The sequence below is a fragment of the Lissotriton helveticus genome, chromosome 2_1 (genome assembly GCF_964261635.1).
Source record: "Lissotriton helveticus chromosome 2_1, aLisHel1.1, whole genome shotgun sequence".
Taxonomy (NCBI): Eukaryota; Metazoa; Chordata; class Amphibia; order Caudata; family Salamandridae; genus Lissotriton; species Lissotriton helveticus.
Genome location: NC_136059.1, coordinates 990851158 through 990877572, shown reverse-complemented (window position 1 = coordinate 990877572; position 26415 = coordinate 990851158). Strand labels below are relative to the sequence as shown.

General features: G+C 47.1%; 1 protein-coding gene across 1 annotated transcript in view; it reads right to left on the bottom strand.

Annotated features, from left to right (window-relative positions):
* SMC5 (structural maintenance of chromosomes 5) overlaps positions 1 to 26415 on the bottom strand; it is a 699122-nt gene that overhangs the window by 40325 nt on the left and 632382 nt on the right. Inside the window, exon 23 of the mRNA XM_078675750.1 lies at positions 3689 to 3784. Coding sequence (XP_078531876.1) covers positions 3689 to 3784 — 96 coding nt within the window. The remainder of the gene's footprint in view (positions 1 to 3688; positions 3785 to 26415) is intronic.

Below are 26415 nucleotides of genomic sequence, written 5' to 3'. Positions count from 1 at the left end.
CCAGTCCTGGTGTGGTTCCTGAATGGTTGTCTGCCATTTGCAACCACTAGACAGGTTTCTGGACCCCTGGGTAGAGTCTCCACGCTCTGGGTCTGGGTCCAGAAACAAAGCCCATACTGGGCAGAGGTGTCATGCCTCCTCCCCCAGGATGGGCTGGGTTAACGAAGGGGCAACCCTGAACCTTGCCTCCTCAGATTTGAGGAAAAAAGAAGAAGGACCTGTGCCGACCCGGGAAGAAGAGGACACCAATTGCTTTGGCCCTAGCCCTACCGGCCTTTCCCGACTTCGACCTGAAGCCAGCTAAACCCTGGCATGTCCAGCAGCCATCCAGAACCTAGAAGACCTGCCCTGCCTTCACCAAAATGACTGTCTACTGTGAGCACTAGATTTGGTTACACTAAAAGACTCGAACACAGAATCCGGATCCAGGCGGCTCCGCGGTTCTGCACCACTCTACATCTGACGCCCACTGCCCGAGTTACCCAACACCTCAAGGAGGTCTCCCCAGCGATCCTGACCTGGAATCTGGTGATCCCTGGTCTATCTCAAGCTTCAAGCTGACGCCTAAAGCCTGAAGCAGCCCCCCTCACCCCGACTGCGACTGGTGCTGGTAAGAAGATCCAAAGCCAAAAGACACCCCTGCACCAATGCCCCACGGCCTTGGGTGGCCCAACCGACAGTGTCTAGGCATCCCCCAAGACCCCAACTTACCTCTTTTGCCGGTGATCGGCCTCAGAAATCCTTCTTGACCGAGCCTGCAGAATCTTTTCCGAACCGGAGATCTCCATTTCAAACCACAGGACTCCCGACATCTTCTTGGTACTCTGCATCCGGCCGCCTCCATGCCGCTGGTGGTGCAGCTCCTGTGCTGATTGTTGGCCCCTTCAGTGCTGATCCTAACCCCATGAGCTTTGCTACCACAACCAGGTGGGCTGCTTGTAAGCAGATCCTACCCAAAGGCCGCCTAGCCCCATTGGCTAACATTGGGCCACTGCACTCTGCACCCGGCCGCCCTATTGTCGCTGGTGGTGCGATTTTTGTGCCCAACAGAACCTTGGTTCTAACCCCAAAAAGCTATTCTAGCAGGTCGTTTGCTTACCTGCCCACCGATAACCTTCTTTTCTCCCATAGGAACCAAAGTATTGATTTCTGTTCCAAAAATGTTGTGTTGACTGAATTTTTGTATGAAAACCAAAGTAACTTTTTTAAAATCAAAAACGTCGTACTTACCTGTATTTTGTAAGACCCATTTTGTGATATCTCGGCATATCACCCCAAGTAGTCAAAGTAACTGAAAAGTAATCCAAAATTATTCAAAAGTAATTCATATGTATTTTAAACTGTTTTAAAAGCAAATACAAATCTGTAACAATTCCAATTCCATTTCCTTGTAAAGTTTTGCATTTGAAAGTATATTCTTCTTACCTGTGCCAAGTCCTGCTTGGTTCTAGAAAGAAAAAATATAAGTATACCTTTATATACTTACCTAATTGGTCTGGATGTATGCCTTAAGTCTTGATTGAGTGAATACAATAAATGCTTAACACACCCTCCTGATAAGCCTAACTGCTCGACCACACTACCACACTACCACAAAGAGATCTGTTAGTGATTATTTAATTTAGCCTCAGCTATACCTTTGGGGGATCCAATTGACTCTGTGCACATCATACCTTACTTTAGTATAGTATATACAGAGCCAGCTTCCTACAGGCGTTAACAAACATGCTGGTTTTGTGAATAAAAAGTTCAACGCCATTTATCAATCAAAAGTGTGGCTGTTCCACTACTAACCCGCTACTTCAATTTGGCGGTGATGTGCCCTCCCGGTGGGACAGCCGCATAACTTGTGCAGAGAGTTCATCCAAAGACTGAAGGTGCAATCTCAGTTCAGGATTTTATTAATTAGACAGATCACAATTCTGTTCAGCAATAATTAATGTGAATGCTTCCTTATGCGTTTTGGATTTCACAGTCCAGGAATTCAGCATGAAAATGTTTGCTACACTGGAATACTGTCACATAATACTTGCTATATTGCATATTCATCATTTGTGCCCTCTGTTAGGTCTAACTCAATAGGTTCCTACTTGTTACATGTTGGGTAGTTCTGCAGGTAGTTTGGCATCAATATCATTTGTACCCTCTAATGGGTTGGCATTAATAAACATGCCGGTTTTCTGAATAAAAAGTTCAACGCCACTGAACGATCCAAAGTATGGCTGTTCCAGTACAAATAAAACTAAATGATGCTTTTATAACTTGACTCTCTAGACAAAGGTGGGATGGTGCTTTCAGTGGCAGTTTGTGCCAAAGCACTATTCCATAAACTTATTTTTGGGCACTATGAGCTTGGTTTCTACATATTCTACGTAAATGTCTTACTAAAATTCTCCTTTGAAATGTGTGTGTGTGTGAATGTATGTGTGTGTGATTGTATGTATGTATGTATGTATGTATGTATGTATAACAGGCTCCAGGACGCTCAGGTTCGCTAATAAGCAGACTTTATTTGTGGCTCTGTTGACACGTTTCAACCGCCAAAGCAGTCTTTCACAACTGCAAGATGCCATTTTTTTATACACACACCCACAGACTTGACTTGCCTTTAACTTAAAGTGACAGTGCTCCTTAAGAATCCATATTGTGTACAACAACAAAATACACCATATAACACCATACAAATCTTATATAAATACAACTCTTAACAAAAGGTAACATTGGTGTTTCAAAATTAATAATACACCACAAAATCTAGAGTCCAAAATAAGTATTGCACGATCCAGGTCACACATGACTATTAGTGCAGGCAGAGTTCAACCAAAGAGTAAAGAATAGCTCCTAAAGTCAAAATCTGACAGATCCTTTTTTTCATTGAAAGACTATCAATAAACACTAGAATATGGCGATACAGTTATATCCGGCAAGAGCCAATCTCTTCCAAAGTGCAATTTCCATTGCCCATAATAAAATGTTTATACAACAATTCCAATTTCTAAACAGAACTAGTGCAAAATGATGTGCAAATATGCATCTAATATGCATCTAAAGTACAAAGGTCTTCTCGTTTTAGAACCACATTTTTCTTATCTAATAAAAAGTGGACCTCATCTAATAAGACAGCAGCCTGTCTGCACAAGGATACAGAAAATTGTGGGCAAGTGCCCTTGTTCCACAAAAGTGCAAAGTACAATTGTGCAAACTAGCATGAATGTAAAAAATGTCTATTTGGTAAGGAACTCCTAAATGAAAATGCACACACGCACAGAAACGGAAATTCTAGCATTAAAATATGATGTTTTTTACTGCGCCGGTGACCAACTGCAATCTTAATTTACACACAATTTCAAAAAATCTATTAACTCTATATCCTAGGACCATCAGAACTCAATTTAAAGAAAGTGCTCTGTGCATCAAACTGTGACCCATGAATAATAAATATATATATTTGTCATTTGCAAGAAAGTTGGGTACAACACAGTGGATGCATGGACTAGATTTAAAGCTAAAATGTATAGTGATGGTTAAGATCTAAAATAATTCACATTTTATTACAAGTTTGTGTAAAACATGAAATGAAACAGATGTCAGTGGTTGTGTATGTGCTTGTTTAAAGTCCCAAACTGGAATTTAGATTTAAGGGGATTAAGCTCATAATGTAAATATGAACGAAAAAAAGCTGACTCACCTTTGGCGTGATGAAGAAGTATTGAGAAGTGCTTTCTTTGCAGGCAGTCTTCACCACCATTTCAAAAACCCGCCTCTCATTGACTGGGTCCATTCCCTTGGGAAATGAAAAGATAATTCCATTCTGAGAAGTTTATTTTATTTGTATTTATTTATACAGTTTTATATAGCACAAACTTGACCCAAAGGTATCAGAGCCCTTTACAGAGTTGGCAAAGTAGAGATTACACGAGTTACACATGGAGTTGATACAATTTCATGGAGTAAATACAAATACACAGTATCTCTTGTATCTTGATTATGATTGAATGCCTTTGTAAAACCTACCACATAGAATAAGGGATGAAAGATCAGTTTTTGATGCAGGATTTTAAGGAATGCAGCAGGTTGAGAAGTTGAGTTCACGCTTAAATAGAGAAACGTAAATCCTATACAGCGGGTATTGGATGTTGGGATTCCCAAATAACGCACCCAAAAGGACAAGTTATTTACCTTTGGTAAGACCTTATCTGGTAGAGACAGGATCTAGCTGCAGATTCCTTATCTTAAAACCCTCCCCAGGCACCAGACTGGATCTGAAATTTTTTCCAGCAGTACCTCTGCGCATCGGAAGAGGGCATTTAGCAAAGAGGGTATTAAGGAGATAACAGGGCCCTTAGTTCACAGAGCAGGGAGGATGGGTGGGTCGATAAGGAATCTGAGGCTAGATCCTGTCTCTACCAGATAAGGCGTTACCGAAGGTAAGTAACTTGTTCATCCGATAGAGACATCTAGCTGCAGATTCCTTATCTTAGAATCAAATACCCAAACAATACCATCATTGGAGAAGGGGCAGGTCAACGTCGACAGGCGCCGAAGGAGACGCCGGAACGACCTCAGCACAACGCGCGGTGCAGGAGACCGAGGCTGGGTCAGAGCTGGGGCGGCTAAGGAACGGCGCCGAAGTAGGCACCGACTCGACCTCCGATGAGGCAGCCACCTGTGTGGAGGAATGAGGGGGGCCCGGGGACACCCCCGACCCCTAGCCAGCCCCTGAGGCGCCACCAAGGCCAGCAGCCACTGGCGCCTGAGCCGTGTCACCTCGGACAAGGCCTACGCCTGCCCAGAGGACAGACAGCGACTCGAGGACACGCCGGAGCCACGGCAACCTCCCGCGACACCACAGGGACCCCCGTGTGGTTTGCGGCGACGCAGAGGCGCCATGGTCCGAAGGAGGGAACGCCGGAGGGTCGCACCCCAACAGCACCACATCCTCCGAACCTGGAGCCGAACCTGTCGGCGCCGAACCTGTCGGCGCCGAACCTGCCGGCGCCGCCGACGATGCTGCAGATGTCCCCGCATGCGGCAAGCGATCCGCGGACGTCCCAGGAGGAGAAGGAGAAGAAAACGAGACCTGCAAGGCCGCTGCATAGGCCTCCATCTGGGCTCTAGTCGCCCCACGCCGGGAAACTGCAGATAGGGTGGCGACGCGCGGGGCTTCACCACCTGCGGAGAACCCATGCCCCCAACAGGCCGAGGACCAGCCCTCGGGGACAAACAGCGACACTTATCAACAGGTGCGCGACGCTTTTGCGGCCTGGGAGAAGCACAATGTCGATGGAGGTTCTATAAGCTGACCGCGGGGATGGACGCGGAGCCGACGCCGACCTGGACATCCGTGCCGAAAGGAGTTTCATCCAGCGCTCCCGCCGGGACTTCGGTTTCCATTGCTGACACGCCTCACAGTCTGTGGAGTCGTGGTGCTCCCCCAAACACCACATGCAGATGGATTGAGGATCCTTCGCCGACATCTGGCGCGCACAAGATGAGCACGTCTGGAAGCCCGAAGGCATTCGCACACAGTTGCCAAGAAAAACGCTCAAAAGTGGAAAAAAGAGGCCCGAAACAGGCCAGGAACACAATCCGGGTCCGCGTTGAACGCGGAAAAGAGGAAAACTGACCTCAGCGTGCCAGGGTAGGGCTTATGTGACCTCGCTGATGTCACGCCCGTGGAGGATGTCGGAGCGGAGTCGCGTGGTACCGCCACCCCCCGCCCCTCCCTTCCCGGTGCGCACAGATGCTGGGCAAGAAAGTTTTCCGGGTCCAGTCTCACACCTGAGGATAATTCTATGTTAAGGAATCTGCGGCTAGTAGTCTCTATCATATAAGGCGGTCCACGGTGGCAAGAAACTCCTGCACCTGTTCGGGAGTCGCCGACGGACCCGGGTAAGGCGGGTAGGCCGCGGGACTCCCAGGCTCCAAGTAATCCGCAGGGGCAGAACCCCTGTCCCCCTCGTCCGCATCCGAGGACCGAAGGGGGGACATCGGAGAGTGAACACGCTTCTTCGACTTCTTTTTATGTCGTCGCTTACCGGAACCCAAGGGCGAAGACTTGGAGCCCGAGGAGCGAAGAATGCGGCCCCACGAGTGGGCCCAGGTGCGGTCCCTGGACCCAAAGCGGCGTCGGGACAAGTGCCGGGCCTCCAGCAGTTTCCTGTGCTGCTCCCTCAAGGCATTCGGGCCATAGCTTGACAGTCCCGGGAGTCGTGGTCGGTCTCCAGGCAGTAGAGGCAAACATCATGGGGGTTCGCCACCGACATATTGCGACGGCAGGCCCCACAGGACTTAAAACCAGGCATGCCTACGTGCACCAGGAGAAAAAGAGGGAGACAAAAGTCTCAAAAGAGCAGTCAAAAAGTGACTAAGGTACGTGCACTACCTGGATCTGCGCTTGCTGATGCGGAAAAAGAAAGAACCGATGTCAGCGCGCATGGGTGGCACCTAAGTAGTCTCCGTGACGTCATCGCGGCGCTTACGATGCCAGCGACGGACGAGGAGCCACAGGATGCCACCTACTGACGCGCAGGGGTACTGGTAGCAAAACTTTCCGGATCCAGTCTGACGCCTGGGGATATTCTAAGGTAAGGAATCTAAGGTAAGGAATCTATCACTAACGTGTCTCTTTCAGATGTACATGCAATCATTTTAGAGAGGAAGCAGCTAGGCTGGGGTCCTGAATGGCAGGGCCCCAGCCAGACGAAAGTTGAGAAACAGTGAAACATCAGCAAAAAGAGGGGGTAACCATAGTAAGCAGATCCTACTCTCCTACAGTATCCAAGTAATTTTGCATAGACTGCCTGGAGGCATTTAGGCCCTCCAGGTTTAGGGAATGAAAGTTTTCAAGCATGTCCTCCGACAAGCTGGGAATAGACAAGAAAGTAATTACCTAGAAAGCATGTTAGTATCACGCTAAGAGACAATTGCCATTAGTAGTCTAAGAGCCACATTCTCTGAAGCATTACTTCTTTTCCATTGCAGGGAAGAAGGTAGCAAGCTCCTGGTGTGCAGAGCAGGCTGGGACAACCAGACACTCAGAAGAAGGGTGCTTAGAAAGAAGTCAGATCAAAAGGAGCAGGTTTATATCTTCAGACAAGAACCCTGTCACAGTGAGCAAAGAACATGGCTTTTCTCACTGCTCCTTTAAAGTTGAAGGAAGTAATTAAAAAGAAGAAACAGATCTTAAGTGATACATGTCTGGGAGGAAGAATCTCTGTGAAGAGAGATGAGTAAAGTCGATTTGGAGAACAGAGGAATAATTAATCTTTCCGCAGCTATAAAAACCACAGCACAGAAAAAGGAAGAACTTAACTTCAGACAAGGTATCCATCTGGTTGACATTTTGGAAGTCCATAAAGAGAGAAATGTTGGTGTTAATCAAAAGTAAAATGTTGTCTTTCTCCCTATCAGCGTAACCCTAGGAACGGTAGTGCAAAAATAGAGCACACCTAAGTTGTACCAAAACTATTTGAGGAAACTCTGAAAAAGTTTAGGTCTGGGAACCTATGGCATCTTTGGAATTTTGGTCTCTTGAAAATTAATCTAGAGTGCTTGCATGAGTCAGCAATTAAAGGTCATCCACATTAGAGGTATACAAGAATGTCCTCATATCAGCTTTGGAAGAGTTGTTGAAGATAAAGCCGCTTGCTTTAAAATTGGGCAGGAGAGGTAGAGTGGTCTAGAACAGAAGCAGACGGAGCGGTCACCCATGTAACACTAGAGCAGGCCACAGTTGACAGAGGCCTAAAGAAGCTGAAATGATCTGCAGTTTAAGTTACTGGTGCAATGCTGGTTAGATAAGGTTGACAGGATTGTAACACCTATAGGGACCGGCGTAGGTGCAACTAGGAGGACAAGAGTAAAGATAGCAAGCAAAGTCTTTCAATGGGGCAGGCATAGAGGAGCCAGGCATCTCTCTAGATTCCCAATGCTGCCTCTGCTTGTGCAAAGAGGAGGACAACTATGCTTTACAGGAAAACAACTGCAGGAAGGAGACGTAGATAGACCTCCAATTCAGTCTGGCGATGGCAAACTTGGGTTTGTGCTCCTGGATGACTTCGGAGTGCATGTGGGAACAAAGTGTATAGGTCTTGGTTGCAGACACCACAGACATACTATTTGGGCATCAAAGGTGGAGACAATTGGGGCAGTTGTCTAAGAATTATTTCCGTTTTGAAGGAGAGTGCAGAACATGAAGTCTGAAGTTTTGGCTAGTGTTATTATAATCAAAATCCTATGGGGAAAAAACTAAAACGGAGGGGAAATCTCCAGGGGCTCTGGATGCTGTGTCTGCAAAGCATGTAAAAAAATGTTTTAAACTAATGACGCCTGCTCCAAAGTACTAAATATACACAGTAAGGTAATCACTTAAGCAGAGCATACTTGAAATGTAACATCATCTGCTACTGAAAATAGAATACTGTTCAATACAATACTAGATCCGGACTCCAGAGAAGTAAGGTACAAGTATAGAATCTTCAGAAGCAAATATCCACTTGAATTAGGATTACATTTAACTTTCTTTACCTTCCCAATCAAGTTATTCTCTCCGATATTCATAAACAGCAGCAGCAGCAACAGATGCAGAATATGATGAAGGAGCAACATTGGGACTAGCAAGGTCAAAGGGGCTCACAAGTGCAAGAGAGTCATAGCAGGCCTGAGCAAGCAGATGAGCCCAATGAAGAAGGAGAATACACTCGAGAGGACCCACAGGCCAAAGGGACAGGAGTTGCAAGAAGACCTCAAGCAGCTCACCAAAGATGAAGGCCCACGGTTCAGAGGATGCAGTGAGGACGAAAATCTTGCCAGGAAGAGATACTGGAGGCTGGAGCTTCTTGTAGCCAGAAGATCTATCGGGTACAGAGCCAACAAGCTTTGGCAATGGCAAGTCGACGCGGTACACCTGGGTTCGGTCCCAGCGGTTCCGACGAGGGATACTTGCCTCAAAATTGCAGGGAGGACAGGTCAGGCCTCAAGGGAGTTGCAGAACCTTCACCTGTGTTGCTGAGCTTTTCAAAGCCCGTGGGATGTCAGGAGCAGAAGGCCGGTAAGCTGTGTCGCAGTGCCTGCAGATGCAAGTGAGAGACTCCTTTACTCCAAGGAGATTATCTCAGGTGTCCTTGATGCCCATAGGTCTGTTGAAGATCCTGGAAGAAGCACAGCTTAGGAAGACTTGTAGAACAGTGAGACAAGGAGCAGCAGGAGTCTTCCTTGGTGCAGTCTTGTTTCCAGGCAAAAAGTCCAAGTGTCCAGACGATCGAAGAGTGACTTGGTTTCAGGCTTGAGTCTTGTCACATGATGAATCTGAGGACCCACCCACAGGTATGCCATTTTATACCCTAAGAAAGAGGTTAGGACGACTCAGGGGGTCCCTCCCAGAGGAAGGGCTGGACAGAGGGGAGGATGCTCATGTCCTTTGTTCAGTTTTGCGCCAGAGCGGGAGCCAAAGGCTTCCAAACTGGTTCCAACTGGAGTATGCAAGGAGGGCACCAGATGTGCCTATCAATGCAGTCTGGTGGCGCTGGCCCCCACCCCAGCCCAATACACTAAGTCCTGTCCGGCAGGTGGTCACACCTCCCTGTGACTGGAAATCTATTGTTCTTCCTTTCCCTGATTGAGCTCAGCTTAGTAGCAGGAGGAGGGCAGAATCGTGTCTAGGGTCGGTGGCAGCACTACTTTGATGGCAGACTCCTGTTACCGGGAGTACTGGGGACTTCCCAGAGAAGCCCCCTAGTGTATGGAATCATACCTCCAACACCAGTAACAGTGTTGGTGGACGAGTCCAACATGTTTGATGCCAAACATACCCAGGTTCGGAACAGCCACTATATAGTTAGCCATCGCGTAAAGGCACATGGCTACTATATGTATCAAAATGGCTGACCGCACTTACAAAGCCTGGAGACTAGACGCCGGGGTTTGTAGGGGGTGTCCTACTCATGCAAAAGCGCCCTCACACTTATAACCCAGCACCCTGCCTTCATGATATAAAGGCCTGCCTTAGAGGTGACATATGTTTTAAGTGTAGTGACCTCAGATATAAGAAAACGTATATTGGTCATATACTAGGTACTTACAGAGGTACACCATTAGCCAACTGTGTAGGTACAGTAGTACTTACCAAGTCAAATGTAGGGAGAAAGCACAGTGACTGGGGTCCTGATTAGCAGGATCCCAGTAAGACTAGTAAAAAAAAAAACACTGACACCAGCAAAAAGAGTGGGTAACCATAAAAACAGATCCTACCGTGCAACTTTTGAGGACTGGAAACTTCTCCACAGCAGCTTTCCCGAATGGAAAGATATTTTTGCCAAGGTAGCATAGCTCACAAAGAAGGAAGGCAATGAAATTGTTTTATTTAGAATGGAAGCCTGGAATTATTTTAGGAAGGAAAAAGGCAATATTTTTTAGAAAGCCTTTAGCAAAATTGAACTTATTGTACAGCTTTTCACTATACTTAGCCTGAAGCTATGGACTTGGAAAGCTCCAACGTCCATCTGCTTCTTTAGACAACAGATGAGGAATCTCTTCCACCTGAAGGCATAAAAGGTTATTATGGAAAATAGTTTGGCCTCTTTCAATATGTCAATGCAGCCATCTGGGAAGTTCAGGGACACGTATTGCAGGTCATCATGAATTAGTCTTGTAATGAAGTTAAGCTAGGGTGAAGGACTGTTCTAATGTTGATGTCCTTGCTAGAAGCCAATGCCAGATTGTCCCTGCTTCCCTTAACATCAGAGTTTAATTTCTCCCTGCTTGTAAATGTGATACACAGTGGTGGGGTTGTCTGCATTAGGATGTTCTTTATGGAAAATGTTGTGTAAAAAAGATATGAGAGGGAGATACCATCTTCATCTGCAGCACTACAATTGAAGGATAAGTTACTTACCTTTGGAGACATAGGTTAGGTATAGATTCCTTACCGTAGAATTACCCCCAGGTGTCAGACTAGATCCAGAGAATCTTTTCTTAGTAGTACCCCTCCACGTCAATAGGTGGTGTCAGTCGACTCCACGTCCGTCGTCGTGGTCGCCGGGATCACGTCGCGGTGCCTCCTTAGACGCTGCCCCTGCGCGTGGATGTCAGTTCTGACACACCTTTCCATGCCAGAAGTGCAGAGCCAGGAAAGACACGGACCACTAGTGATCCACAACTGGGGCCCTGTAAGGGAGTCCCTATCTTTAGAAGTCAGTTCGCAGAGTGGAGAGGGTGGGTGGGGCAGTAAGGAATCTGTAATTAACCTATGTCTCTTACAGATACAACGTTACCAAATGTGAGTAACTTGTTTATCTGAAAGAGGCATTAAGTTATAGATTCCTTACCTTAGAATAGATACCCCAGAAATACAAACACCGGAGGAGGGTCTGCGAACCAAGTTCACACCAGAAAGTCCTGGAGAACAGAACAGGCAAAATAGCCGTCCCTCCGGACTTGGCTGTCCAGGAAGTAATGTCTGATGAACGTGCGTATAGATGCCCACGTTGCCGCCTGGCAGATGTCACGGAGTGGGACTCGACGTAGCAATGCAGTAGTTGCTGCCGTAGCCCTAGTGGAATGAGCACACAGCCCCACTGGTAGTTCATTTTTTGCTAAAGTTTAACAGATTGTAATACAAAGGACAACCCATTGGGAGATGGTACTCTCTTGGACAGCTCAACCTTTCTTGGCACCCACATAGCCAACGAAGAGTTGATCATCCACCTGGAAATCTTTGGTGCAGTTAAGGTAAAAGGACAACACACGTTTAGGGTCCAGACTGTGGTGTCTCTCCTCCTCCTTGGAAAATAAATAAATAATACCCTATTTTTGACTAGGCATATAGCATAACAGATAGCTCAATAAATAAGAGTCAAGATTCGAGGTAGTAGGAGTTTCTGCAGGTTTATTACAGCATAAGGACAGGATCAGGACAACCTGCATAGGATGACCCAGCAGCTGCTGGGGCCGGGTCTGGGATGAGCGCGCTAGCTTTTAATAACAATACATTGACTTATATACATAGCGCAAACACATAGCATTACATTGCAGTAGGCAGAACAGTGGGTGGAGCAGAAGGCGTGACGCGTAGCAGTCGCGAGAGATAACAGTAAGGGTAGGTGTAACTGGGCGTGTACATAGACATGTGGTGCAAACGTAACAGAATATGTCATGAATGGGCGGAAACATAGGAGGGGGCTACCTAAGGAGCCGGGACCTCTAACCTAATGGTGCGCGAAAACTGGCAATGACGTATTACTAGGAGAAGCTGGGGGCTACGAACTCTGTGCTAGGAGCAGAGACTTGAGTCTGGAGGGTCGGAGCGACATGTACCTAAACCCTATCTGGTATCTGATGTTTAGGGAACATGTTGATATAAACTAGGAGTCATGAGGGGAAAAGCTAACTTGATTCTAAGACTGGACCATGCATTATTCTACATGTAGTGCGTGATGAAGAATATTAAATGACCATTAATACAGTATTTCTCTAACGTGGAGCCGAATAGGCTAGACAATGACGGAAACTATTGATACAGTTCAGTAGCTTAGGAATGCAGAGAAGAAGGACTGAACTGATAGCTGGAATCATAACATACTCTTGGCAGACTCAGAGGCAGAGCCAAGCTGCACCGGGCACTGCGAGGCAGGAAGTAAGTGAAGGGTCGAGGATACAGGTGGGGGCTGTATCGCTCCTCAGCGAGGCTTTTAGGAGACAGGAGCTGAATCTGATGTCCGGGCCCTTTTGAGGCCTGGAAACGGGGACTTTATAATGGAATAACGTGCACACTGAGAAACGTGGCAACATAGCTTTACATAGGCCTGATATTCGTAGTATTCACGAGGACTGGAAACTGGCATACTAGAGGTGGACACAACTATAATTGCGTCATTAATCGGACATGGGGAATAACATATGCATATTGGTCATGCACACATAACATATGATGGATGAGGCGTAGGGACACAGAACATGGCAAAATTTACTTTTCCACATTCCCTCCTTGTCACTACGTTTCCATCAGGAAACATCAATATTCATGATACCATCTATCATTTCATACAGTACCATTTGCTCGTCTCGAATTGTCTTGGAACGGGATTTAGAACGGGGCTTGGGACTAGGAATACAAGAGGTAGCGCACATGCTGCAAATCGCAGGGCCACATTGTATACAGAGGCAGCAGCTAAATATGATCGCTACTGCAATACCTAGAAAAGACAGGACTTTCCATCCCCAGGCGGAAATTATATTCCAGAACCAACCAGACCATGTCCAGGTGCCTGGATCTTGGTGTAACAGATGGGCAATTTTATGGAGTCTGGTTATAGCTGAATAAACAGACGGCGCGTTATTTGGAATGAAAATACAGCAACTAGATCCGATGACTCTACAGGCCCCGCCCCTATCGGCCAGTATGACGTCAAGGACGAGACGATTTTGCAAAACGACAAATCTCATAGCAGATTGTTCTTCGGTTAAGTTACCTAGAGCAGAGGCAGTCTCATTTACTACAGCTTCAAGGGTTCTTGTTAACCTACGGATCAGTTTACTATTCTGGACCGGTCCTACAAAGAAGAAGAAACCTTTATTGAAATCTGTATACTGTTCTAGAGTAGTTTCAGTATAATCGACAATTGGGGACTCCCGTCTATGTCTAATGTGTACTAGATGTGTGTTTCTGTGATAATCAGATGGGGCTAGGAAAACAGGTGGCAGTAGGAAGACAATGTAACAGGTTCCCTCCCAATCGAGGGGCAGACGGACATATGCAGTTTGACCACAAATAAAATAAGAATGACGTGAAGCTTTGAAAACAGATTTCCCACTGTCACTATACTGGATAACAGTAGTACAGTCACTATGACCTACATGTATGGAACCATAACTACGGACACATAATTCACCTTTGACTGGTAGTACTGAAATAGCAGGTAAGTCTGGAGTAGTATCAGACTGAACATTCAGGACCATAAAATTCGACGAATAATTACCTAAATTATAAACTTCATTTTCTAGATCTAAACCTGTTCTGTGGGGGAAACCTTGCTTGTCTGGAAAACATGTACTGTTAAGAAAAGACATATCTGTTGAGGATGACGTTAACGTGGACCATGCTCCACACGAACCATTGTGTGAGAATGGATAAGGAAAGAGTGGCAGAACTCCCTTCGAGGTCTGGAAAGGGGGGAGTCGACCACACACCCAACAATTAGTGGCATTGCTGGTCTGGTGTGAATAATGTAACATGCGGACAAATGTGTTGTTGCGCATAGCGAGGCGGTAAGAATATTCGTGAGGAGGTAGATCACTAAACGTGTGCTCTACTGTAGCATTAGCAGACATATTAGCATGAGGAACTGGAAAATACAGATAGAACGCATAGCTGGTGCAGGAAATCAAAATGCTGATGAATAATATGAAACTCAGAAAAACGATACATTGAATTGAACTTCGACTAACTCTCTCACTATGGGGGTCTATTTTATACATGTCAGAAACAGTCTAACCGTTTCACCTAGGGGAGGACTTATACAATCAAACTGACTGACTTATTTTACTAGACCTGAGCTTTAACTTATACTCCTGCTGCGGAGTTTTCTCTAACAAGGGAGGGGTTGTAGTAATATCTTGTGCGGGACAGTCCTTTAAAACAATGTCTTGACAGTTTTTAAAATCCTGGAAATCCTGGGAAATGTTCTTGGAGACGGGTTTCAATCCATTGAAAAGTTTTACATGAGAAAGGTGGACCCACCCCTTCCTGCCTTCCAACTTGACGGCAGTACGGGTGGTCAAGAGGACCTGACGTGGCTCCTTCCAACGTGGTTCCAGCGGACTTGATCTGTCAAAATTTCTGATCATCACCAAGGAGCCTGGAACGATCTCGTGCGGTGCCACCTCGGTATTGTCTGGAAATGCGGCGGCAACCTGTGAACGACATGAGTTGAGGGCAGACATCAAGGAAGCTAGGTAATCTGTCAGCATATTACATGAAACATCGGTAATACTTCGGGGTCTAGGAGTACCCCACATGTTAGGGGGGCGGCCGAATACGACCTCATACGGGGACAGACCTGATCTAGAATGTGCGACCATGCGCATATAAAACAGAGCGACTGGCAGAGCTATTAACCAGTCCACACCTTTTTCCTTACAAACTTTGGCAATACGGATTTTCAGAGTCTGATTATGTCTCTCGACCAGACCGGCTGCTTCAGGATGGCGTACACAATGAAACTTCCACTGGTACCCTAACAAAAGGGAAACGTGCTTCATGAGTTCAGATGAGAATGGCTGACCGTTATTAGAATATACGACTCTAGGGAGTCCGTATCTAGGGAAAAATTCACGAACCAACTGCTTGGCAGTGGTCGCGGCTGTGTAATCTGGGACTGGATATGCTTCTGTCCACCTGGACAAAGCGCATACTACTACAAGGACATACTTGAAACCTCGACATCGCTCCATCTGAATATAATCCATCTGGAGGACCTCAAAAGGGTGGTCAGGGGGCTGGAAACCACCTTGTTCCACCGGGACACTTTTACCTGGATTAAACTGACAACATATCATACAGGTACGGACTTTCTGCTTGGCTGCAGCTCGTAAATGCTTGTTGAACCAAATGTTCTGGATACTGTCTAACATAGCTTTTTCTCCTAAATGTGCTGGACTATGTGCGGTATTAATGATGACTTGAACCATAGAGTCGGGGAGAAACCATGTGGCTCTACCCTTTGTTAACCATCCTTGATCTGTCTGGACCCCTCCTTGTTCGGACCATTTCTTGATTTCATCGGGAGTAGCATGTGACTGGATATCTATGACATCTTGTGCAGGGTCCTTAACTGTCATGCATGTAGTCGGATCTGGAATATGTGTCAGGTTAACTGGAATGTCTGGAGTCTGTGCTGTAAGCTTGGCTGTGCGATCTGCTAGATCATTACCTTGGGAAATAATGTCTGTAACTTTCGTATGTGCTTTGCATTTCATGATAGCAATAGATGTCGGTAAATGTATGGCATCTAACAGGGCTTGAATAAGGAGACCATGCTGAATCTTGATTCCATGAGAAGTCATGAAACCTCTCTCCTGCCAGAGCACTCCGAAGTCGTGTACAACTCCGAATGCGTAACGTGAATCTGTGTAAACATTAACTTTCAGGTTCTTGGCGTGTATACAGGCTTGTGTCAGAGCGACTAGCTCTGCTGCTTGAGCGGACAGGGTGTCAATACGGTGTGTTTCAATAACTTCAGTGTCAGTAGTCACTGCATACGCGGCGACTAGTTCTCCTGTACTAGTTCTCATACATGAACCATCCACATAAAGTGTCAGGTCAGGATTTGATAACGGAATGTCTGTCAGATCTTGTCTTGGCTTAGTCGTAATGTTAACTACTTCCACACAGTCATGTGTGTCTGGATTTGAATTAACTGATGGTAACAGTGTAGCAGGATTCAGGACGTTGCAGCGTCTAATTTCTATGTGTGGCTGGAACAGTGTCAATTCATAACCTGTTAAACGTGCAATTGTCAAGTGCTGTGTTTGTGTTCGGTTTAAAAGAACTTCTACTGAATGTGGGACTTGTACGGTCAGGGAATGCCCTAAAACTATGGAATCACTTTGTCTGATTGCTAGTGCTGTGGCTGCAACTGACTTGAGGCACGCAGGCAACGCCTGGGCGACTGGATCTAATGTGCTCGAAAAATAAGCACAGGGCTTGTATTGTCCTGCTTGATCTTGTGTGAGAACAGATAATGCTGTACCTTCGCGTTCAGTAACAAAAAGTGTAAAAGGCTTACTGTAGTTCGGTGTAGCTAGAACTGGAGCTTGGCATAAAGCTTTCTTTAACTCGTTGAAACTCAGTGTATGTTCAGATGTCCAAGGGAGGACAGTCGATACGGCTGCCTCCTGTGTCGTTAACTGTATCAGTGGCTTGGCTAGAAATGCATACTGGGGAATCCATTGTCTACAATAAGAAGTAAGGCCGATAAAGGCACGTACCTCCTTCTGGGTTCTGGGCTGGGGAAGACTCGCTATTAACTGGATACGGTCCGGTGTCAACTGCCTACCCCTCTTGGACAGCAAGTGTCCTAAGTATACCACTTGCTGGACACAGAATTGAAGCTTCGAAGGTGACACCTTGTGCCCCATCTCGGCAAGGAAATACAAAACTGTCAGTGACGCTCGCTCGCAAGCACGTTCAGAACGGGCTGTGATCAGGAGATCATCGACATACTGGAGCAGGGCAGTGTCAGTTGGCATGTGAATATTATCTAGTTGTCTCTTAAGTGCCTGACTGTAAATACTAGGACTTTCTGTGAAACCTTGAGGAGCGCGTGTAAACATATAGCTCCTTCCATTTAAACAAAATCCGAAAAGAAACTGGCTGTCTGGATGAATTGGAACACTAAAAAATGCATTCTTGAGGTCTATGACAGTGAAGAACATGGCTTCGGAATCAATGGCAGTTAACAGGGAAGAGATGTCTGGGACAACTGGGTACTGCGGAATAATACATTTGTTAAGCTCCCGTAAATCAATCACTAAACGATATACTGGGGGTGCATTTGGATCCGTACGTTTCATGACTGGAATGATCGGAGAATTACATACATTGGAGTCAGTTTCTACAACTACTCCTTGAGCCATGAGCTCGTCAATAATTTTGGATAAGGCTGCTACAGCCTCAGGTGGCAATCTGTACTGCCTGATTCGGGGTAACACTACACCTGGTTTGAGAGTTACACGATGGGGTGTGATTTGCATGTAACCTACATCAGTTGGACCTTGCGCCCATAAGTGCTGTGGAACATTAGACAATCTGGAATCAAAATCTCGTAATACATAGTGACCCTTAAAGTCACGTAGGAACAGACGTATTCCCTCTGGGGAACAGCAAATAACTGCACCTAACTCTTTCAGTGTCTTAATGCCTAATAGATTTTCTGGACATGACTTAGTAAGTAACAGATCAGTAGTGCGGGACAATGGACCTACTTCTATAGTAACTGGCTTTGATATCTCATTAACTATTGGCTTTCCTGAAAATCCAAGGGAAACATTTCTTGAGCCTGAGAGCGGAGCCCCTGGAACTTCGGCGTGACTAATTGTGGTCCTACTTGCCCCTGTATCGATCAAAAACTTTCTGTCTTTCCCTAATACTTGACTGTGAACATAGGGACCTTCTTGATCTACAGGTATCTCGATGAGAGGCAAGCCTACCTCCCTCTCTAGGCTGTTTCATGAATATGGCTGATACTCTGGATACTCAGACTGTGCATACTGATACATCTGTGATGTAACGTGCTGTGTTGCAGCAATAGGCTGCGGTGCGGAAACTGTCTGTTGTGCATTCTGTGACTGCGGAGTCTGTGAAACTTGTTCTTGTCTCGGCGGACGTGGTCTTTCTTTAGTCTTACCAGTAGCTATATTATGTTTCAGAACTGCACACTCGTTTATAAAATGACCTGGCTGTTTACAATAATTGCAGTTCCCTTTAACGGGAGCTGCAGGATGACTGGCTTGATTCGGACCCCTCTTCTGACTGTCTTGAGGAACAGATTGTGCAACTAGCACTTTCATTTTCGTGTCTTTCATACGTTTTCTCTCGTGTTCTTGCTCTTCCCTAATTCTATTCTGGTGGTACTGAAGCATCTGGAGCATCTGGGACGGAGTATTTGCTTGCCAGGTGCTTTCAACTTTCAAAACTCGATTTTTAATTTGTGGACTTGAATTCTCGACTAATTTAGTAACGAAAAGGTGAGGGTATGACTCACTACTTGTCTTGAGACCACTGTTGATACTGAAACATTTTTCAAATCTAGAATAAAAATCACTAATATCTTCGTCTTGTTTCTGTTTACAGGCTGAGATTGCATCCCAGTCTTCTTTTCTCGTTGTCAATAATCTGGGTAAAACTTGAATCAATAATTCTGGTAATTCTTTACATTTATCTCCAAGACCGGTACCTGGTACTCGAGCCTTGTCTTCAGCTTCTAGAGCTGTCCAATCGATCTTTTTCTCTCCCACCTCCCATTCTTTTTCCTTTAGCTTTTCATACACCCCTGCGGGTAACAGGACCTTTAACATTTTAATGATATCTGGGTAAGTGTATTCTCCCATACGGAGCATGTCTTTTAATTCTCTATGGAACCCTGCTGGATCTTTGTCATGACAGGGAATTAATTTCTTCATTTCAAGAAGTTCCATCTTTGTTATTGGAGTGTATACAAACACTCGTTGCATTTCGCCACCCGTCCCTCTGACTGGGTGGACTTCTCGTAACGGATTCTGTCGGTCTATGTAGAATGATTTACTTTCTGGGGGTGAGACATGAACAAAATGCGGGTTCAAGAACGTTCTATATTTGTGGCGTTGTTCTAGAATGACACTAATTAAATCGGTACCTAGACCTCTCCATCTGTACTGGAGTAACTCGTTCAGGATATCATGTAACGGACCTGGATCAGAGTGTTGACCCTCATACAGAGTAATGAGGTGCTGAATCATATACATACCCACCAGTCGTTGCTCGGCTGGGGGCATTTTCAGAAACATTTGTGCCACTATTTCGTCTGGAAAAGTGGTAGAATCAGTAATCCATCGGACTGCTGATCGGGCTAGTTCTTGTTCATGCATGGTACTTAACTCACTATAACCGATTCGTGATTTCAGAATGTGATCGGTAGCTTGAAATACTTGTTCTAGAGAACCTTGTTCTGGTGCTGAATGATGAAAAATAGACTTGGGTTCTAGGCGTAAATGGCGATCTGGAAATCTAGATTTTCCTACATACGCTATTCTGGCGGGATTCTCGTCCTCTTCTTCTTCGGGATCAGAGATACTTTCTTTCTCGCTTACTTGTGCTGCTTTACGCTGTTCGTGTATCTTTATTATCTCTTTACGGATTTTCTTGTACATACTCTCCATAGCACCGACGGTCTTGTGCTTACCCTCGGCTATATTATCACTCCACCTTGTCAGGATTCTCATTTCGGCGGAATCTTTAGACGGGTAATCTTGTTCTCTTATTAGACAATTGATCAGGAACTTTAATATCATGAGCTGGATCTCGGCTTTCCTTTGAGACATAATCTCGCCAATACTTTCTGGATCATCCCCTGTACGGATGAAACGATATATTCTGTCTAGATCTTCTTTCATATTCGGTAAGGTGACTAGATACTCGGTCACCCTCCTTACGCGTACGGAATATAAAACCATATTATACTCGCCTGGGACTGCGTCATAGACACATTCGCCAAGGGCTTGTCTGATTTCTGTGACAGACTTATTACTTTTAGGAGTACGCTGTGATGCTTGAGCATGTAATTCGAGTGCTGATAAACGCTTGTGTGGCGGCGGGGTTTGAGGAGTAGCTCCTCCTGCGGCCCCTAGACCGGAATCGTCGATTGATGCCTTTCGTGCTGGCAAGGTCGGTAATTGTAACGTGGGCTGGACTTGTATGGCGGACTGGGCCGGGGGAGCTGTTAAGGGCACCCCGGTGTCTGAAGGAGCAGGAAGTGCCTGATTTACAGGGACTGGCGGAGCGCGAACAGGATTCGCATATTCCGGGACTGTGTCGTCCAAATAGGACGAAATAAAAATATCAGCTGCGGTCTGTTTGTGACGTAGCTTAGTCGGAACTAATGGTGGCGGGAAATTACTGGATGCCTCTGGGGTCGCTTTTGGCAAACCTTCGGCAAGAAGAGGATACATACCCCTAATAAGGGCATGCCTCTGTCTGTCTGACTGTTCGGCTTTGACTTGTTCACCTATCTCGATTAATTCTCTTTCTTGGGCTCGTTCCTGGGATTCTCTACTTAACTCCGACTTTCTGACTTCCTTTTCGGTTCTTCTATGCGCTTCTTTACGCCATAACTCGATGGCATCTTTCTGTGACTGTCTGGCTTTCTTTTTCCATAATGCTTCTTCTACTCGCATGATACATTCGGCATCCCATGTACCCGATACGGGCCATCTATACTTTTCTTCTAACTGTTTGGTATACTCTACCCATAAATCTAAATACAATATGGCGCTTATGCCATGTTTCTGATACATAAAGTGACCTGGACTGTCCCTAGGCGGAACAGGAACTGCTTCTTCTAATAAACCCTTTCTAGTTTTTAACTGTCGTAACTTGGAAAAGAGCGGCATTGTAAACTTGAATCGGAACACAATACAATACACAAAGAACAATAACAATTGGGAAAACAATTCAGGCATACCACGATATTGGAAATACATTGAACAACATCATAACATAACAGTTCGGACAGAATACTACCTGAAAATACTGAGAACAGAAACAGAACAGATTTTCTCGAGAACGGAACAGACTAGAGTTACTGGATGCACTGCTGTAACAGTACGGAACACACCGGTCCCATAAAGGGACGCATCAAGACCCGTATCCACCTAGGTGAACACTTCGTTTGTGAGTCTGGGCACCACCAACCCACGGACCAGGAGTCAATTTAGATTGGTCCTGTCTAGATACTACCCCAGCAATGGTACTCACCGGGCAGCAAGAACGGAAGGCCTCGGACGGGACTGGGCTGACGACGACGGACTTCGGACTTCAGTTACGGGTGGGCCTCCGGATACCTCGGACCTTGGACTCTCGGCTTGGGCTCTGGTCGGGACTCGCCGCGTTCCTCCACCGTCTCGTTCGGATGCTGGACCGCCTCCTCCGTCTCCTCCGTGGGCCTGAGGGATACTTGAGCAGAAATATCTGCCACTGCGCAGAAGAGTTCCGTCACGACTGTAGAGGGTCAGGGGGTCGGCGTGGCTTCACCGACGCGTGGGGAAAGGGCAAGTCCCTATTCGGGCGCCATTATGTGGTAAATAAATAAATAATACCCTATTTTTGACTAGGCATATAGCATAACAGATAGCTCAATAAATAAGAGTCAAGATTCGAGGTAGTAGGAGTTTCTGCAGGTTTATTACAGCATAAGGACAGGATCAGGACAACCTGCATAGGATGACCCAGCAGCTGCTGGGGCCGGGTCTGGGATGAGCGCGCTAGCTTTTAATAACAATACATTGACTTATATACATAGCGCAAACACATAGCATTACATTGCAGTAGGCGTAACAGTGGGTGGAGCAGAAGGCGTGACGCGTAGCAGTCGCGAGAGATAACAGTAAGGGTAGGTGTAACTGGGCGTGTACATAGACATGTGGTGCAAACGTAACAGAATATGTCATGAATGGGCGGAAACATAGGAGGGGGCTACCTAAGGAGCCGGGACCTCTAACCTAATGGTGCGCGAAAACTGGCAATGACGTATTACTAGGAGAAGCTGGGGGCTACGAACTCTGTGCTAGGAGCAGAGACTTGAGTCTGGAGGGTCGGAGCGACATGTACCTAAACCCTATCTGGTATCTGATGTTTAGGGAACATGTTGATATAAACTAGGAGTCATGAGGGGAAAAGCTAACTTGATTCTAAGACTGGACCATGCATTATTCTACATGTAGTGCGTGATGAAGAATATTAAATGACCATTAATACAGTATTTCTCTAACGTGGAGCCGAATAGGCTAGACAATGACGGAAACTATTGATACAGTTCAGTAGCTTAGGAATGCAGAGAAGAAGGACTGAACTGATAGCTGGAATCATAACATACTCTTGGCAGACTCAGAGGCAGAGCCAAGCTGCACCGGGCACTGCGAGGCAGGAAGTAAGTGAAGGGTCGAGGATACAGGTGGGGGCTGTATCGCTCCTCAGCGAGGCTTTTAGGAGACAGGAGCTGAATCTGATGTCCGGGCCCTTTTGAGGCCTGGAAACGGGGACTTTATAATGGAATAACGTGCACACTGAGAAACGTGGCAACATAGCTTTACATAGGCCTGATATTCGTAGTATTCACGAGGACTGGAAACTGGCATACTAGAGGTGGACACAACTATAATTGCGTCATTAATCGGACATGGGGAATAACATATGCATATTGGTCATGCACACATAACATATGATGGATGAGGCGTAGGGACACAGAACATGGCAAAATTTACTTTTCCACAGGATGTGGAGGTAGGAAAAAGGTGGGCAAAGTGATCGTTTGTCCTATGTGAAGGAACGAGGATCTCCTCCTAAGCACCACTTTGTCTGGATGCACAGAGAAGAAAGGGGGCTTAGAAGAAAGAGCCTGAAGCTCACTCACCCTGTGAGTTTTCAGGGTAAGGAGCCTGAAAGGACAGTTGTGAAAAGGCTTGAAGGGACCACACATAAGATAAGTTAAAACGAGATTCAAGTCCCTCTGGGGCATTATGAAAGAAGATGGAGGAAAGAGATGAATAATGCCCTTAAAGCATCTGTTTACAATAGGGGACTTGAATAAGGAGGGCTGATCTGGTAGCCAAAGGAAAGCAGAAATAGAGAGCCTTTTGGAGTGCCCAGAGCAGAGTCCTGCAGGGCCAAAGAAAGGATGAACAAAAGAAACTCAGAAAGAGGGGCCACACCTTTTGCATTGCACCATGCCACAAACATATTCCATCGATAGGCATATACCGTTTTTGTGGAGGGGCGACTGGCTGCCAAGATGACTTTACAGACTCTGGGCAGAAGGTCAAAAGCTATTGTCTGCTGCCGCTCAATCTCCATGCAGGGAAGCGGAGGCTGGACAGGTTTGGGTGGAGGACCGTCCCCTGCTGCTGCGACAGAAAATCCTCCCGAAGGGGCAGTCTGATTGGAGGATCGATGGCCATGCCCAGGAGCTCGGGGTACCAGACTCTTCGTGCCCAGTCCGGAGCCACAAGAATGACTTGGGCCCGGTTGCGCTTGATCTTCTTCAGCACTCGGGGCAGAAGTGATACAGGCGGAAAGGCGCGGAGGAGGGCGCGACTCCAGTCACGACAAAAGGCCTCGCTGAGCGAGTGCCGCCTTGGAAACAACAACGAGCAAAACTGCTGACATTGCGCGTTCTTTTCTGCGGCAAACAGATCTAACCAAGGCTCTCCCCATCATTGAAAGAGACGTTGCTCCGAGTGAAGATATCATTTGTGATCTGCCAGGCACCGACGGCTGAGTTTGTCCACCCTGCCGTGCAGGGAACCTGCCAGGTGTTGAACCTCCAGTGCCATTCCCCGATGTTCCAGCCATGTCAAAAGGTGAAGAGACTCTTGACATAGGGTCCATGACCCCACCCCACCTTGTATGTTGCAGTACCACATGGCAGTGGTGTTTTCTGTGAACACCTGCACAACCTTCTCTTTGAGGGATGGAAGGAATGCCATCAGTGCCAGGCGGATTGCCCGAAGCTCCAACAGGTTGATGTGGAGCCGGGACTCTGCCGGAGATCAGACTCCTCTGATCTCAGCCTCTCCCAGGAGTGATGCAGCAGTCACTACCGTAAGTTCTGGTTGAGGAAGGGAGAGGAATCTGCCTCTGACCCAATCAGTGAACCTGGTCTGTTCACCACCACTGCAGTTCTAGTGCAGTTCCCTCCGAGATCTGGACGTAGTCTGAAAGATTCCCCTGATGCTGCGCCTACTGGAACTTCAGGTCCCACTGCAGAGACAACATATGCCACCTGGTGTGATCCAGCAGCAGGTTGCAGGCCATGAGGCTCAAAAGCCTCAGGGTCATTCTCACCGAAATCCGGGATAGAGGCTCAAACATCGGTATCATAGCCCGAATATCCGGAATTCGCTGCTCGGGAGAATAGGCCTGAAACTGCACTGTATCCAAACAGCTCAGATGAAAGGGAGCATATGTGAGAAGTCAGGTGTGACTTCAGCACGATTATAGTGAACCCCAGCAAGTGTAGGAGGTCCGCCGTAGTCTGGAGTTTGGCGACGACCGCCTGGGGTGAACTCGCCTTCAACAGCCAGTTGTCAAGATAGAAGAATGGAACCCCTGATCTGGGCAGAAGAGGTGCGACCACCACCATCACTTTCGTGAACACCCGAGGGGCACTGGTAGGGTCGAAGTGGAGCGCAGTAAACTGAAAATGCCTGTGGCCTACCGTGAACTGCAGGTAGCGTCTGTGGGCTGGCAGGACGGGAATTTGGAAGTAGGCGTCCTGCAAATCCAACGACACCATCCAGTCTCCAGGGTCGAGGGCAGACAGGACCCGAGCTAACGTGAGCATTTTGAACTTCTCCTTCCGGAGGAAGCGGTTGAGGGCCCTGAGGTCTAGAACAGGATGCAGGCCTATGTCGTTCTTGGGCACCAGAAAGTAGCGGGAATAGCAACCACGACATACTTCTGGCGCAGGAAGCCTTTTAATAGCTCCCTTGGCCAAGCGGGCTGAAAAATGCCATCGAAAGACAGGAGCATTGAGGGAGGGGCAGTCTTGAAACAGAGGAAGTAGCCCCTTAGTACTATTTGCAAAACCCACCAGTCCGACGTGATGTATTGCCAGTGGGGGAGGTGATGGCGAACCCTGCCACCCACTGGCTGGAGGCTGGTGTGTTGGGGGGGTGGGTGGACAGACCTGCCCACTGGCTCCCAGACCCAAGAGGTCGCTGGGTCCCACGTCCGCGGCCACACAGAGGCTGGGCAGCTTGCATGGATTGGTGACTGTACTGGGCAGGACGTGGTGGGGTGCCCCTTCCGTAGCCACGAAAGGGGCGAAAAGCAGACTGGGGTGGATGGGAAACAAGGCCCAAGAATCTGCCCATAGCCTGAGAATCCTTAAACGCTCGACCGCCCAGTTTGTTTTATCACCAAGAAGGCGACAGCCTTTGAAGGGCATGTCCAGCAAAGATGACTGGACATCCCCCGGAAAGCTAGACGTCCTCAAGCAGGCGTAGTGCCTAAGGGCTACCAATGTGGCAATCGTTCTGCCCAGTGAGCCGGTGGTATCCAGTCCACATCTCATCATGAATTTGGCTGCTTCTCTCCCATCCGCCACTGCCTGGGAGAGAATGGCCCAGGCCTCTTAAGGGCACTGAGGCAGCACTTGCACGACCGTACCCCAGATAGTATGGGAGTATCAGCCCAAGAGGTACGTGGTATCACGGACTGCAGTGCCAAGCTGGAGGGAGAGAACATGCGCTTCCCAAGATGATCCAGCTTGTTGGATTTACTGTCTGCGAGAGCAGAAGGGAATGCGCCCTTTGAAGAAGAGGCCTGGACCACCAAGCTCTCTGGGGGAAGGGTGCTGAGTGATGAAATCTGGGTTGACCGGAGCCGGGGCGATAGCGGTGGGCAATTGTCCTTTCCACAGGAGCCCCTATGCTGGGCTTGGACCAGGTGCTCAGTGAGGGCTTTGTTGAAGTGCAAAAGGGGTTCAGAGGAGGTTGCTGCAGGCTGAAGCACCTCAGTCAGGAGGTTAGTCCTGACGGCCACTGAAGGGAGCTCCAGGCCCAAGGCTTAGGCTTCCCTTCACACCACCACAGCGCAAGACGCTCCCTCCTCCATAGCCACAATAGGGGGAGAAACCAGGCCAAGGTCTGGGGAAGTGTCCAGGC